This window comes from Bacillus rossius, chromosome 5 (genome assembly GCF_032445375.1).
Source record: "Bacillus rossius redtenbacheri isolate Brsri chromosome 5, Brsri_v3, whole genome shotgun sequence".
Lineage (NCBI taxonomy): Eukaryota > Metazoa > Arthropoda > Insecta > Phasmatodea > Bacillidae > Bacillus > Bacillus rossius.
The window spans coordinates 47,104,479-47,118,751 of record NC_086333.1 but is presented as its reverse complement, the minus strand read 5'-3'; the positions used below and the strand labels follow the sequence as shown (position 1 = coordinate 47,118,751).

Here is a 14,273-nt window from a genome sequence, read left to right as displayed (position 1 = left end):
ATGGGCGTAACCAGGGGGAGTGTTTTGGGTGTCCAAACACCCACCGAAATATTAAAAAAAAATATATATATATATATGTACTTATGACAAAATGTACACTTGTCTAGCTGTTGCAAATGCACTTAAATGAAACTAAGAAAGAAATCTTGAGCCGATAACTCTTAATATTCAGCAATGAGTTTTCAACAGTGTCTCGTTAAAAATATCATAAAGTCAGGACACAAATTTATGTTATTTAAATCCAATATTTTAATTACGAAAGTGCTTAAATAGCACCAATTTGCACATTAAAATCAAAATTTTTCCAGGGGAGGGCCCCCGGACCCCCTCCTTAGTACAAGGGCAGGGTGTAAGTAAACACCCCCCGAAAAAAAATCCTGGCTACACCCCTGTAACATGTATTAAAATGTATATATGGTATCTTCTTAAAACAGCAAACCTGGAAGAGTTCCATCAAGATACACCTAACCTATTAATTCACAGACTACTCACTGCTAATTAAAAAACTCAATATCACAACAGGGTATCAACTCCCAGTTAATGAAAGAAAAAGGATGATAATCAACTATGAAGTTTTTATAAATGTAATACATCTATGTTCAAAAAAACTATTGAGGGTTTAGTTTTATTATCTCCAAAATGTTATGTTTAAGTTATGCCATTTAAATATGCAATTTTAAACTGCTTATACAACAACAATCTTATAACTAAATTTTTTATTATACCAGAGACCCATAATTTATTCTGTATATAAAATACATTTCCAGAAAAGAAATGCCAAGCCATCATTGAAATGAAGATATTTATGGCCTTGGACTAGTGTTTACACATGTGGGTGGAAGAACCAAAATACAAGGGCTAAAAATAAGACAGTAAAAAAGGGTCCTTTTTTTTTTACCTTTTTAAATTTAGATATATAAGTTTGTGGATAGTGTTTCTGGAAGAACTTTTTGAGCCTTCTGATTTCTGGTTTAGACATGCCAATGTGCTGCAAGTCATCTTCAGTAACATATTTGAGCTGAGGTACATTCTGGATCTGCAAAAAAGATTACTAAACTGTAAAAAGCTGAAAAGAGAACAAATAGGACAACTGACAGCAGACTGAGCTCTCACACGTCATGTACCAGCAATAAACAAAGAGCACACTCATGGGTAATTTAGGGCTGTATTTTATAATCCAATCCCTAAAATATGCATCATATAAAAGATAATGAGTCATTTAGCTCTTTTCTCGCAACACTCTCTTTAGCTCCCACACCCACAGATCATCTTTCATGACCCGAATTAATGAGCAAACATGGATTGCAGCATACGGTGGTTAAACATCTCCTTCGTAAGTTGGCCCTGATACCAACTACAGCCCAGTATGTATTAATGGAAATGGGATGTATGTCCTCAAAAGTTCAGTATCTCCAGAGCCCAGAAATTCCAAAACCTGACATTTTGATGTCCAGTTATATTGTCTAATTCATACACACCAGCACCACAAATACCGGCCCAAACTATAAAAGTTATTCAAACCCTAGTAACTTTGGTGTTGTTTAAGACAATGACAATACAAGAATTGTTATTTACTGTTCTGATGTCTCAAAGGTGAGTACATTATCTCATTATTGCTGTAATGTATTGCAGTAGTAATCATCATGGATGTGCAAACGATATTTGTCATTGCACTGTGGTCTGACATCCAAGAGTTTATGGTAGTAAATGAAAGAGCATTCAGATTTATATTCCTGGCATTACCTACAGTATTTCTCAACAGCTTCTAAGAACATTCGCAGACGAACAGTGAAACACATCATGAGGTATGGCCATAGATTCTGCCCACCCCCCCTCCTGGAATCAAAAAGCCCCTCTCTGAGGGGGCTCGCTTGCGCTTGAGAAATCGCAACTGTGAAATGGTAATGATCAATGTTATCCTGCCCCCCACCCCCTCCAAACGGGAATCCTACAGATTTCCACCTATGTCATAAGGTATCTTTGGACAAAAAATTCTGCCTAAAACCCCTCCAAGCACAAGGGAGTAAATCTGTAATTCAGAATATGTTTACAACTCAACAAGGTTAACCACTCAAGAAAATTGCAGCGGGAATCAGCTAATGCAAACAGAAAAAAGATATCCCAGAATTTGCTTAGAATGTGTTCGAATTCAAGTGATACAGCTATGTACTTGCCATGTATACTTTACTTTGCCTAGTGGTTTAATAGAGCAGTTTTAACAGGAGTTATTTTTGGCCTCTATAAGTGGAGTTAACAAGCTAGATAAACCGATATAATCCCAGAAAAATGTTTTTAACCAAAAATAGTAAATTTCACACTCAATTACAAACACATGAATTTATTGCAATGTATTCAAGTTTTTATCTTTGTTTGGTAACTTACGATCAGAATATATGCATATATTTATTAAAACTACCTTAAAAACTTGATAAAAATTAAATTTTTATTGACTATGTTAATCTTGTTAAAATAAGGAGTGAAAATTATTTCATGAGTCTTTTAACTAGTAATGTGTTCACCCCAATTTAACCAACAGAAATATTTTCAAAATTGCTATGTTATTATGTTATTAAGTACGCAAGAGGTACTCATATTTGTTTACTAGTTTAAGTACCTGCATACTTCACTTCCAGTTCGGACAGCCCTCGTTATGCCTTTCTGGGCACAAGCAGCCTACACATCAGTATAAATACTTCAGGTGATTTCGAACACTGCCTCAGAATGATTTCAGAAAACCATAAAATCTTGATCAAGATTGATGGGCCAGGAGTCAACACAGAATGCTCTTGAATGAGAATTAAAGGTTTTATGCTACCTCATCTGTACCTTGCACAAAGTAGGGCAGTCAACTTACAAGCATCATTGCATTACAAGTGATACATCTGCATTTAGCATACTTTAAAGCTCAAAAAATCTAATTAAGTGTCAATCTATTCTGGGCTTACCTAACTGATTAAAACATGTTGACAAAAAAAATACAGTAGGGTCTTAATCAAACAAGTTAACGTGGATCCCCGCAAACTCAGATAAGCAAAATCTCGGATAACACGGAGGGAATAAGAAAATTGTCTTGGTTGTCTTTTGGCCCAGCGGTATCATTTTTCAAGGGTTTTTTTCCCCAGCTTTTTTTCAGCTTTTTTTTACACCACTCCATGATTTTCCCAACCAGTAAATGACATTTTAGAGGTTAATTTTATTTAGACTTTAGACAATGGTTAAATCATTATCTACATCCTCTTGCAAATGTTTCAAACAGGGTTGGCTGGTTTTAACCATGGTTTAAACCAAATGGTTTTTATTAAAAAAAAATTAATTATTTATTTTTAAATGGAATATCTTTATACATTTTAACAAAAGGTTTAATTCCACTTTAAAAACAAAAGTTTGCTCATTAATGTTACTTGTGATTTACAGGAACAAAAAATTACATACTAATAAAGATCTTATCATTTAAAATATTTGAATTATCTAAATACTCCTCTAAAATAAACTAATTAGTGAATGGTAGTCAAAGTGTAAAAAAAAAGAGTAAATAAAAAAATTTATTACTTTAAAACTATTCCTACTCAGTGGGATATCCCCCATTCTGTGGGAAACACCCATTATATGGAGAATCCTCTTCCTGTGGGGGAATACCCTTTCTATGGTTAAGTCCCAGTCAGATGTGCAGATTCGCTGGACTTCAGTTCTTTGATGTTACAACTTTTCTGGTTCAACATGAGTGGCAGAAACTGGAATGTTGTATGGCTTTCATTTGAACATGTAATAAAAAAAAACTGGTAAAACAAAAAAAAAACTGGTTTAAACCAAAATAACCAGGTTGTTTGGTTTTTTTGAAGGAAAAAAAAAACAAGTTTTTACCAACCCTGGTTTCAACAATATTCACCAATAATAGTTGATTAGGTCGATAATATGGAACTCTGATAATATGGAATCTATAATAGAAGCTTGGTTAATCAAGACTCTACAGTACATTCAAAACATAACTCTACTTCTACATGTTCAAACATAAATTATGATTAAAGTATCCCCACACCATACATATTTAATAGCAAACCGACAGTGAAGTGAAACACATATCAAATACTAACCTTTAGATCATTTCTAATATTGCTGTAATACTGCTGCAATTCCGCTTCAATCAGAAACTCATACAAACCCGGTCCCTGAGTTGTTGCCATGTTGAACGCTATCTGAAAAATTAAGTAAAAAATAACTTTACTTGACTGAAAAGTACACTAAAGGCTGTATACATGTTTTAATGTTTTAAAATAAATATTACCTACTTAGCTTAAAATATGTTTTAAGAAAGATAAAACAGTATTGATGTCATGTACACAAAACATTCTCTTTTGAATCGATAGGAACATTCCAAAGTGGTGCATAGAAACGTTCACCTGTGCTCTAGCACAAACCAAATTTTCAAATATAGTTTTGTCAGATAAACTATATACCAAATTAAACATTATGATAGCTGTTGTAAGCTTGTTTCAATGTCTAAAATTAATTGATGTTGAGACGCTGACATTTCCACCGCCTGAGACGACTCCTAGCTCTATTGTTGACTTGTAACATGCGTCTGTGCTACACAGAGTCTGTGCACAGCCGGCTCGTTTACCACCGCTCCCTCCACTTTACCAGCAGTGGTGGAGAGATACAGGAAAATTACCCTTATAAGCACTTCAACTATGAGCTCATCTTTATGATCATGTCCCAATTATGCTGCACTGTACTAAAATTTCCATGAAGGATGCGAGCGCATCCACCCTTGGTAAATGGTTTACAAGTACATGAGGAATTGTATTCACGCACTGCCAGTGGTGACTTGGGTTATCAAGTTCTCCAGGTGCCTCAGTCCTGTTTGCCGGGACTAAGGACTGGCCAATTTTTGGACAGCAGGCATTTGAGAGCCCCAGGCCTTGCTGTTGAGTATCTATGATTTATGTGAATATGTGAAGCTGTTTTTACTCGTAATTACAATTTTTGACGTGACAACGACTAATAAATCGAACGCCGGCTGCACGCACGAAAAAGTGTCCCGTTACGTTTATTGTACGCTTGCGCCGCATCTATCTCTCTTCAACTCGATTGGAACAACCATCGATTTGACTTTTTTGAGGCACATTAAACTTGAAACACTCCCATTCATTTCCTACTTTTCCTATCACCGTCCTATTCTTAACAGAATAACACAGAATGGAAGAAGTTAAATAGCAAACATGTATAAAAGTTATAGTTAAAATAATCTCTTCGTTAAAGTAATAAACATATTTGAATTAATGAGTGCAAATGAAAGTAAATTTATCAATTAAATTGTAGATTTCATTTCACTAATTCTTTGTATCCATACAAAATAGTGATAATTCAATAAAAAAATTGGTTGTCTGTGAAGTCAGTTTACGGACGATAGTTTAACGCGTCATAACAAAACATTGATGGAATGATTGCATACTTTTATGAATAAAATTGAATCATTTTTATTTTAATAATGAAAGAATAAATACTTGAAATTATACTAGTAATCAGATTTTTAAAATGCAAGAATAATTAACCTATATTGCCAAAATTGTTGTAATAAGCAATGAAAACCACATTAACTTTTCACTTCACTTTATAAACAGTCGACAAAACAGTTCAAGTATAGATAACTTGTAATTAATTTAAAAAACTGGCGTTTAGCTATAAAGTTTAAATATATTTATGAACAAGTTTTCATATAAAAAAACTGTAATCAAATATCTATCATCAATTATATGAATCATAATTTTTTAGTCAATTGTAACATAACCTACTATTACTGCACTCGCCGACAGCGTAACGGAACACAGCGTAACGGAACAATGAGCAAAACGGAACAATGAGCAAAACGGAACAATGAGCGTAACGGGACACAGCGTAATGGAACAATGTGCGTAATGGGACAATTTTTAGTGCGTGCAGCCGGCGTTCATCGATTTATTAGACGTCATGTCAAAATGTTTCAATTTTATTCATGAAAGTATGCAATCATTTCATCAATGTTTTGTTATGACGTTGTCACATTAAACTATCGTCCGTAAACCGACTTTACAGACAACCAATTTTTTAAGGGCTATTTCTGAAATTATAACCCATTATCTCCCTTAAATTGGTTATGTCACAGATATTTTCAACACATATTCATTAAGTATAACATAACTAATGTTTGTAAAAGGTTGCACACGAGTATGAAATTATTATCTCTTACGTGAACTTTTACACCCATATTATCACACTTCCAGTTAATATCTGTTAAAAAAATTTATGACAGAACAAAAAATGCAAGGGAAGTATCATGTTAAAGTTCCAGAAATAGCCCTGAAATAACAACATAAAAAAATGGCATGAAAAGTAGCCTTAAAAATTAATGTTTTTAAAATGAATAGTCTCAACTACTGCATTCTAACCTATATGAGTGCAAGAGATTATATTTCTTGTATATGGCACAACAGTTTTAATCAGTGAGGCTTCACACAGTGTATCATTTCTCCCAAACATCATAAAAAAAACTATTATTGTATTTTGTTTTTATAGCCTGTTTGAAGAAGTTGTTTGCAGCTTAACTGCTGAAATCCTTAAAACTGAGTGGTTTGGAAATGAATAGACACCTGCGAGTACTCGAAATTCGAGTTTCGAGTCGAGTTTTTTAGTAATACTCGAACTCGAGCTCGTGGCTTTTCAACAACTCGAAATTCGAGCGAGCTTTTCTTGCACTCTACCTATAGAAAAAAAAAGACTCTCATTATAAGGGAATAAAAGTCTTACAACACTATTATCCTTTACTTTATAATGTAACATGATCGACCGTATACATGAACACATCATTTTTACGTACCCGGGATTTACGAATTTCCGTGATGAATTTTTTTTACTTCTATAATTTTCCGCATAGTTTTAATGTATCACTTTCCTGCTTTATGCGGAAGTATTTCCCGCTTTATGCGGAAACATTTCCCGCATTTTACTGTAAAAAGCGTTTAAATTGTCCGGGGTCTCATCATTTACGCCATAAAATGTGTGATATAAAGTCCCGTTTAAAATTTTTATGAAAGTTCCTGCCAGTAATGGCGCACGTAAATATAAATATGAAGAAAAGACAAATGAACAACAACTTACGAAGAAATATGGATGATGTACCATAACTACAGTACAATTCCAATAGTTATCTTAAGATAATTACCATAAAAAGAACTAAAGATTCTTTGTGGATACCATAACTACTGCAGAAGCATGATAGTTACCACATTTGCACTATAGTTGCCGTAATAACCGAGATGTGTATTTACCGTGATGGTAATGTATTTATTTAGGACATATTAAAAAAAAAGGATGTTAAATCTTGATATGTACGGTTGGCACATGTTGCTAAGAAATAATGCGATCTGAAAGAATGCAGTACTACTACGAAAAGTGAAAAGGGTACTCGTGGATTTTTAGGTTATGGCAGTCTCTTTCGTTTTTCAGTAATATCGGCCGAAAATTAACAAGAGTATTGGAAGTTGGCAGAAATGCCGATTCAACTAAATATTGGCAAAATCGGCTTCTTCAGTACAGCTCTACATTTAATGACATGAGTAAACATATTTCAGACTACAGGACATTGAAAAAGACTTTAATTTCCATGTAGGTTTATTGTGCGTAAGTTTTTTTTGCAAGTGTAAATTGAATTAAGTAAAATGCTTCTATTTTTATTACTTTAAATTGATTAAACTTAATGACAAGTTACAGATATTTGACACTAATTTTGAGGTTAAACAATTTGGTAAATATGTAGAGTAACGGTATATGCGAAAAAAAATGCTAAAAATCCGAAAATACTTTTATTCTATGCTCTTTCACTTCCTCTTTTCAAATCAACCGGCGGAGATAAGAAATTCCAAATACTTTAGGAGATATAGAATTTTTTAATTTTGCAATACAACACCTGTACAACCATTAGACCGACGCCATTTTTGTTATTTTGCCGTGTGTTCGTGAATGCGTAATAAATAAAATGGTCGATTAGGTCAGGTCAGTTACATTATTAATACTTTCAAACTAAGCGGACATAAAAAATAATGTGAATTAATTTCAATGGTTCTTTAGTTTTAAAGTATTTATAATGTAACTGACCTGACCTAACAAACCCGGACAATATCCAAATAAAAAATAAGACTTTAAAATTAGAAACGTTAAAAACCCACCTAAGTTGGAGGCGGGTACATTTCCTTTGCCATTAGAAGGAAATGATGTAGTCGTTCACCTACGTCGCGATACCTCCGACGGATTAATAAATAAATAAATAATCACGTATTGGTTCATTTGAATACTGGCCAATCACGGAACTGTCACGTGACAAAATTGTCCAATAAGAAACATAATAGATACTCGTAAACCAGAAACAATGGTGATCGCCGCATGAATACCCAGGTATTGTGATGAAAATTAAAAAATTTGATAATCCTAAAGTATTTGGAATTTCTTATCTCCGCCGGTTGATTCGAAAAGAGGAAGTGAAAGAGCATAGAATAAAAGTATTTTCGGAATTTTAGCATTTTTTTTCCGCATATACCGCGACTCTACATATTTACCAACAATTTTACTAAAGCATTCCAGCCACACAGGTTGCCAGCGAGAGATGCTTCTCATCTGCTGTAAACACCATCTCCAATCGTAGAGCTAATTTAACTCCTGAACGTGCAGAACAAATTATTTTTCTGCATGATAGATTGAAGAACAGAATTTAATACTCTATGACAATCTCTCTCAGAATTTTTGTGCCGAAAAGTGGAAATGTTGAAACAATGTGAATGTACTTTTCAAACAACATGATTTTTGGTGTTCAGTTAGTTGAAGCTCAGTAAGGACTCCAGAAAAATTGACAAGGATGAAATTATTCCAAAGTTATGTTACATTTACACAAACATATACGTACTTGTAAACTGTGGTTATGTTAGTTGGATGATATCAGTTACTAATGAACCAATGGAAACAGGTTAGATTCAATGGAAAACATGTTTTTTTTCCTAGCAGTGCAAATTATAAAAGCACTCTGTAAATAGTTACCCAAAATTAATAAGCCCACTTCATTTTAATACTTTATTCAAACATTATACCTACTAAGTTTATGGTAAAAATAATTTCCCAAAAGTGTAACTGTATCACAAAAGCTCAAGCTTCGAGAACTTTTAAGTAGGCTCGCTCGAGCTTGGCTCAAAGTAAAATTCTTAGGCTCGCAGACCTCTAATGTAGGTCTATCTATTTAGTAGGCTAACAATGATAATGGTTTCTTTTTTTATTTCCATATTTTTCTCAAAAGTTCTCACATTTTATTACTCCATCACAGTAAATTTATGTGCAATAAACTGAAAAAAAAAAAAAAACTCGAACTCGACTCGATACTCGCGAGTATTTTAGCAAACTCGCTCGAGCTCGACTCGAAGTGAAAATCTTCTGCTCGCAGAAGCCTAGAAATGAAGTTAACAAATATTGCCATATTCTGTTACATTTATTAGGGTTTTCATTGTATTTGACCTATATTTTGTGTTAACCTTATTTATTTTAAATTTTAATATGGTTTTTTTTTAGATGCCATTCATTAATAAACGGAAAAAAAAAAAAAAAAAAAGAACTACAGGGACAAAGGCCTGAGGGTGACTGCAGAGAAGTTAAACACAGAAAAAATTTAATAAATGCACCGTGTTAAGCTATACAAATAAAAAAGGGGGGGAAACTGTTTTTACATCACTCTACAACAAAACCCAGGTTTCTTTCTTCTCAGGAAGAGATTATGCTTTCTAGCTAACTAAAAGAAAGTGCAAAGCTACATTATGGGCTATCTACTATACCTAGCGTGTTGTCAGCATTCGAGTTCGCAAAAGCAAATGCGAAGACATACCCCACGAGTATGGATTATTATAAAATGGCAGGCTATGAAGGGTACATGAAGAGGAATTCTGATTTATCAATTTGACAACCTAAGACCACTAGTAGTGCAAGGGCCACTTTCAAACAAATGCATTTCATGTGTTTGACAAAGAACATTTTAAAAGCCATAACATTTGTAAGTTGGCCACACAACTTCACAGGAGAAAGGTACACTTGTGACAGTGTGTTGTGCCATAAGCGTGGCTCCATTTATAATTTCACCCCGAGTAATTTCAAAAGGTTACTTGCAGAAATGTGCTACTTCCTGGTACAAAAATAGTTGGGGATTCAAATCACAGCAGATGGATGACTAGGGAAGACTCATCCAATTATTAGAACATTTTGAGAAGTATGTTATATGTAAACAAAATCAAAAATTCCTTCTTAAAACAGATAACCATTCAAGCCACATATGTGTGAAATCTGTCAAGTTTGCTAAAGAGAACGAAATAGTTTTGCTCAGGATTCCATCACATACCACAATCACCTCCAACCACTAGATTTGACAGTATTTTGCCCATCCCAAAATTCTTGTGGCCGTACTGCTCAGGTCTGGATTTTCAATAACCATTCAGTTCTAATGACAACATATGATCTATAACTGATTGGACATGCTGACACCTAGCCGCTTTGCCGAGATGATGTGGTGATTATGTGGGCACCGGCTAGCACTGCGTGGAGACTCTGGGTTCTCGAGCGTCACATCACCTGTGGCTGCAAGGAGGTTAGCGGAGACACTGGTAAAATTACCCCATGGTGTTTAAGTCCCCCAGGATGCTATTTAAATAAAAAAAAACACAATAAAATAGCTCTTTCACTGAATGTAACTTTAACATTGCAACTCAAACAAATACATCCAGTCCCGGCGATGGGACAAAGGCACTGCTGCGACTCGGAACAGTCTCGGCCACAAGGGGCCCTTTCCCGAGAAGAGACCTGGGCACCTAATCGATTGTCGCTCGGGCAACTATTGACTCCATGATGGCGTCCGTACGCTTGACGCACTTCATTGCACTCTCGTGCACTATGTTCGTGGTTCACTTATAAGTGTACACGCTTCAGGAGGCGACAACCGGTCATAACAGCCTGTGCGAGCAGAGGAAGCACTAAAGAGTGTCGTCAAATGCCCCATCTCTCCGAGGCCGTTATGGCTGTAGACGGCCCCTTTCTTCCACTCGCATGAGACAGGAGTTCCTTCCCCACTTGTGAAAGTGAATGTGTAGCTAGGTGGTGGGGGAGTGTTGTTAGTGTGGGCTTCTCGCATAGTGTGGGAACAGTTGCTGCACACTGACTCGGGGTGTCTGTAGTGCAGGTGGATAGGAGTCAGGTTCTTCACCCCCGCCCTGGCTGTCACTTGCGCTACCGCCTACCTCTGGCTCCTCGGGCTCTTCGACCCTCACTGTGAAGGTGGAGTCAGTGAGACTTATCTCCATTGGCCACCTCGGGGCCTGGCCATGGGTTGAACTCTGCCATGAGTCGTCCTCATCAGGGTGCTGGACGATGGGGTCGTCGGACGAGTCGACCTGATCGGGGTCGTAAATTGCAGGGAATTCCACACTGCGCCAATGCTCCCTGTGGGCAGGGCTCAGGGGTTGCTGGCCTTGTGGTTAGAATTTCAATAGTGGCTCGCTAAGGCGTTGCCAACAAGCAGCTGGTATTGACCTCGAAGATTTGGTGGCTTGGTGGTGCCTCTGGGTGTTTAGGTATCATGAGGCTGGCAGTGGGTGTGTCATCCTGTTGTGGGGCCAGGGATGGGGTTGGATCACCTTGCGATAGAGGTACCTCATTGGTGGGGACCATACAGATAAAAGAAGGGAGAAATCCATTACTTCAAGGACCACATCCTTCGGAGTAAAGATATGTCTGGTCCGTGCCACAGTAGCTGAATAAAGTAAACGGGTGTCTCTGACGACTGCACAAAGACATGGTGGAAGTAGAACCTTGACTGCTCCGGAAGGGCAGTTGTCACACCTAGTAAAGTAGAGTTGTCAAGAGCTCAAATAAAGACAAAAAAAGGGGGCAGGGCTATGTGGAAGTGGGGGAAGAAGTGACCACCAGAGCGGATGGAGGCTCTAAGTGGGAGAGTTGCGGAACTAAAATTGGCAGCGCCGACATATGGTTGACGACAGTGCCAGTAGGTAGCACACGGAGTCACGGCGCTAAAACATACGGCCGGAGCAAGAGGGTCTGGGAGATAGCCCTCCCTGGTGGGAAGAACCTGAGTTACTAAATGTTAAAATGTAATCCTACATGTGATTGGTGCTTATGGGAGGGAGCTGGGAAGGGAGACTGTCATTGCCCAGCCTCGAGTTCTCCGAACAGCAAAAAAACAGTGGAGGGAAGGTGGGTGTGGGGAAAAAGCTGGCGCTGTGCAGATGCAGTCAGACAGCTATGCCCAGCATGCTCTGGTGGCACAGGGATACGAATGCCTGACAAAAATTGCAGAGCCCTACCAATACCTTACCGGCATCCATGCTTCAGGCATGCTGAAAGAAGCTGCTAGCTCCAAGACAGGAGGGTGCTTACGTCTATGTCTAACATAGGAATTACACACCTGTACGTGCACAGGCGACGGAAACAGAAATAGCTCTGCTAACACTGCGTGGGATGAAGAAACACGACTGGCCGCCAAAGTGCTCAGACACTGCAGCGGTTGGACCGACTGGCTAAAGTTTCAATAGTATGATACAGAAATTTAAAAAAAATTAAATAGGAGACCCATACAACAAGATAAAAGTACAAGGGAAATAAAAACATTGGAGTGCCGAGAAAATTCCTAATTTGTAGCATAAGAGGAACATGCTGAAAAACAGAAGTCTATGCAAAAAGTCCTATTTCCTAAAAGTGGAACAAAAAAAATTGTACTACTTGACAATGTGTTCTTACAGTGAAAAGAGTACGAGTCAGAATATGACGAGAAAATATCACCACCTCTGAATCAAGATAAGCAAAGCAGACTGTACACATAATGAGGGAGAATGGATTTGTGTGTCATTTACAACTAAGAAAACAGCTGTTTATTTTGTGGAATTAAATGAAAATCTCTTTGATGACAGTATGTGTAAAATAAAATTTTACAGATGTGTTTCCAATTCAATGTTTCAAAGGCCTGAAAAAGAGGAAATATCTGTGGTAGATGAAAACTAATGTGAACCAACTGTTACTCAATGAAATGACAGGATTAAAGGATTCAGTTTCAAAGGTTTTCATAGTTATAGCATGAGGTAACAAAGTTTTTTTTTACGAGGCTACATCTAGTTTTCATGTTCCAAAAATATATATATCATTAAAAACTAGGTTAGAGATGAAGCAAAGAAGTGAAAATATGAACTTTTAGAAGTTCATTTGAAAATTCAATGAATTTTTCATAACTGTTATTTTATGAGGTAGTTAAGTAATTTACAGTTATATTATAAAGGTAGGTATCAAAATGCAACCAACTCTGCAAATTCATTTTTTTTTTTCAATAAGCTATTGAGAATAAAATTAAGGACCAGAAAAATTCAAACCATTACTTAGAAGTTCAGAGAGTTAGAGAGGAGCTACTGTAAACAAATGTCATAGAATTTCAAAGGAACCCCTTTTTTGCTAGAAGAAAATGTTAACGGTTATTTAAACTTAACAAATTATTTCTCAATTATAGGAATTTTTTTAAGTAAATTTTTTCAACTGACCTGAACATATTCCAACACGGAAAATATTCAGGCTATTTATAGGTCAAACAATTAAGTCAATCACTGCACATATTTTAACATATTGTTACTAAAGGAATTCATTACAAATGAAATACAACTTTTCAAACACATTTCAATATTTAACGAAGGTATATCACAACAGTACTCAATCATTCCAATTAAAAAAACACCGTCAAAATATTTCATCTAAAATTAACCATTTATTATTATTTTTGTCACATAAGCAAAGATACAACGACAACATGTGGTGACTTTTCAAGGTTTAGGTGTTAAACTTTCACGACATGATTCCAATTAACTATATTAGAAAGAAATATAACATTTAATAAAAAATATTAATAAAGAAAAAGTTCTAAAAAAAAATATCTTTTTCTGTGATAAAATTGTTTTCTTGGTTCATCATACCCAATGTAACCGATAATTTGTTGACAAATTAAAAATCTTAACTGTCTCATTCTAGAGATAATTTTTTTTTAAGTGAAACTACTTTGGGCGGAATAGGAGTAAAATTTCAAAGCCAAATTTCAATGCAACATTTTTTGAAACGATTTCTGACGCTAATAAATTGCGGACAGTGCAGAAAACTTTTATAACCCTGTTCCTTTGGATGGACTCCACGTGGTGGTTTGAAGCTCAGGTTCAATCCTTCCATTT

At 36.0% G+C, this 14,273-nt stretch overlaps 1 protein-coding gene across 6 annotated transcripts in view; it reads right to left on the bottom strand.

Annotated features, from left to right (window-relative positions):
* Positions 1 to 13,843, bottom strand: part of LOC134531777 (activated Cdc42 kinase-like) — an 81,714-nt gene extending 67,871 nt beyond the window's left edge. For 3 of the 6 annotated variants that reach the window (XM_063367678.1, XM_063367679.1, XM_063367680.1), the window contains exons 1-3: positions 13,599 to 13,837; positions 4,092 to 4,193; positions 899 to 1,036 (exon numbers count right to left, since the gene is read on the bottom strand). In XM_063367678.1, coding sequence (XP_063223748.1) covers positions 899 to 1,036; positions 4,092 to 4,181 — 228 coding nt within the window. In that variant the 5' untranslated portion in view covers positions 4,182 to 4,193; positions 13,599 to 13,837. Of the gene's footprint in view, positions 1 to 898; positions 1,037 to 4,091; positions 4,194 to 13,598 lie in introns of all 6 variants that reach the window. The other 3 variants (XM_063367682.1, XM_063367684.1, XM_063367681.1) reach the window with 2 other exon arrangements.
* Positions 13,844 to 14,273: the final 430 nt, after the last annotated feature.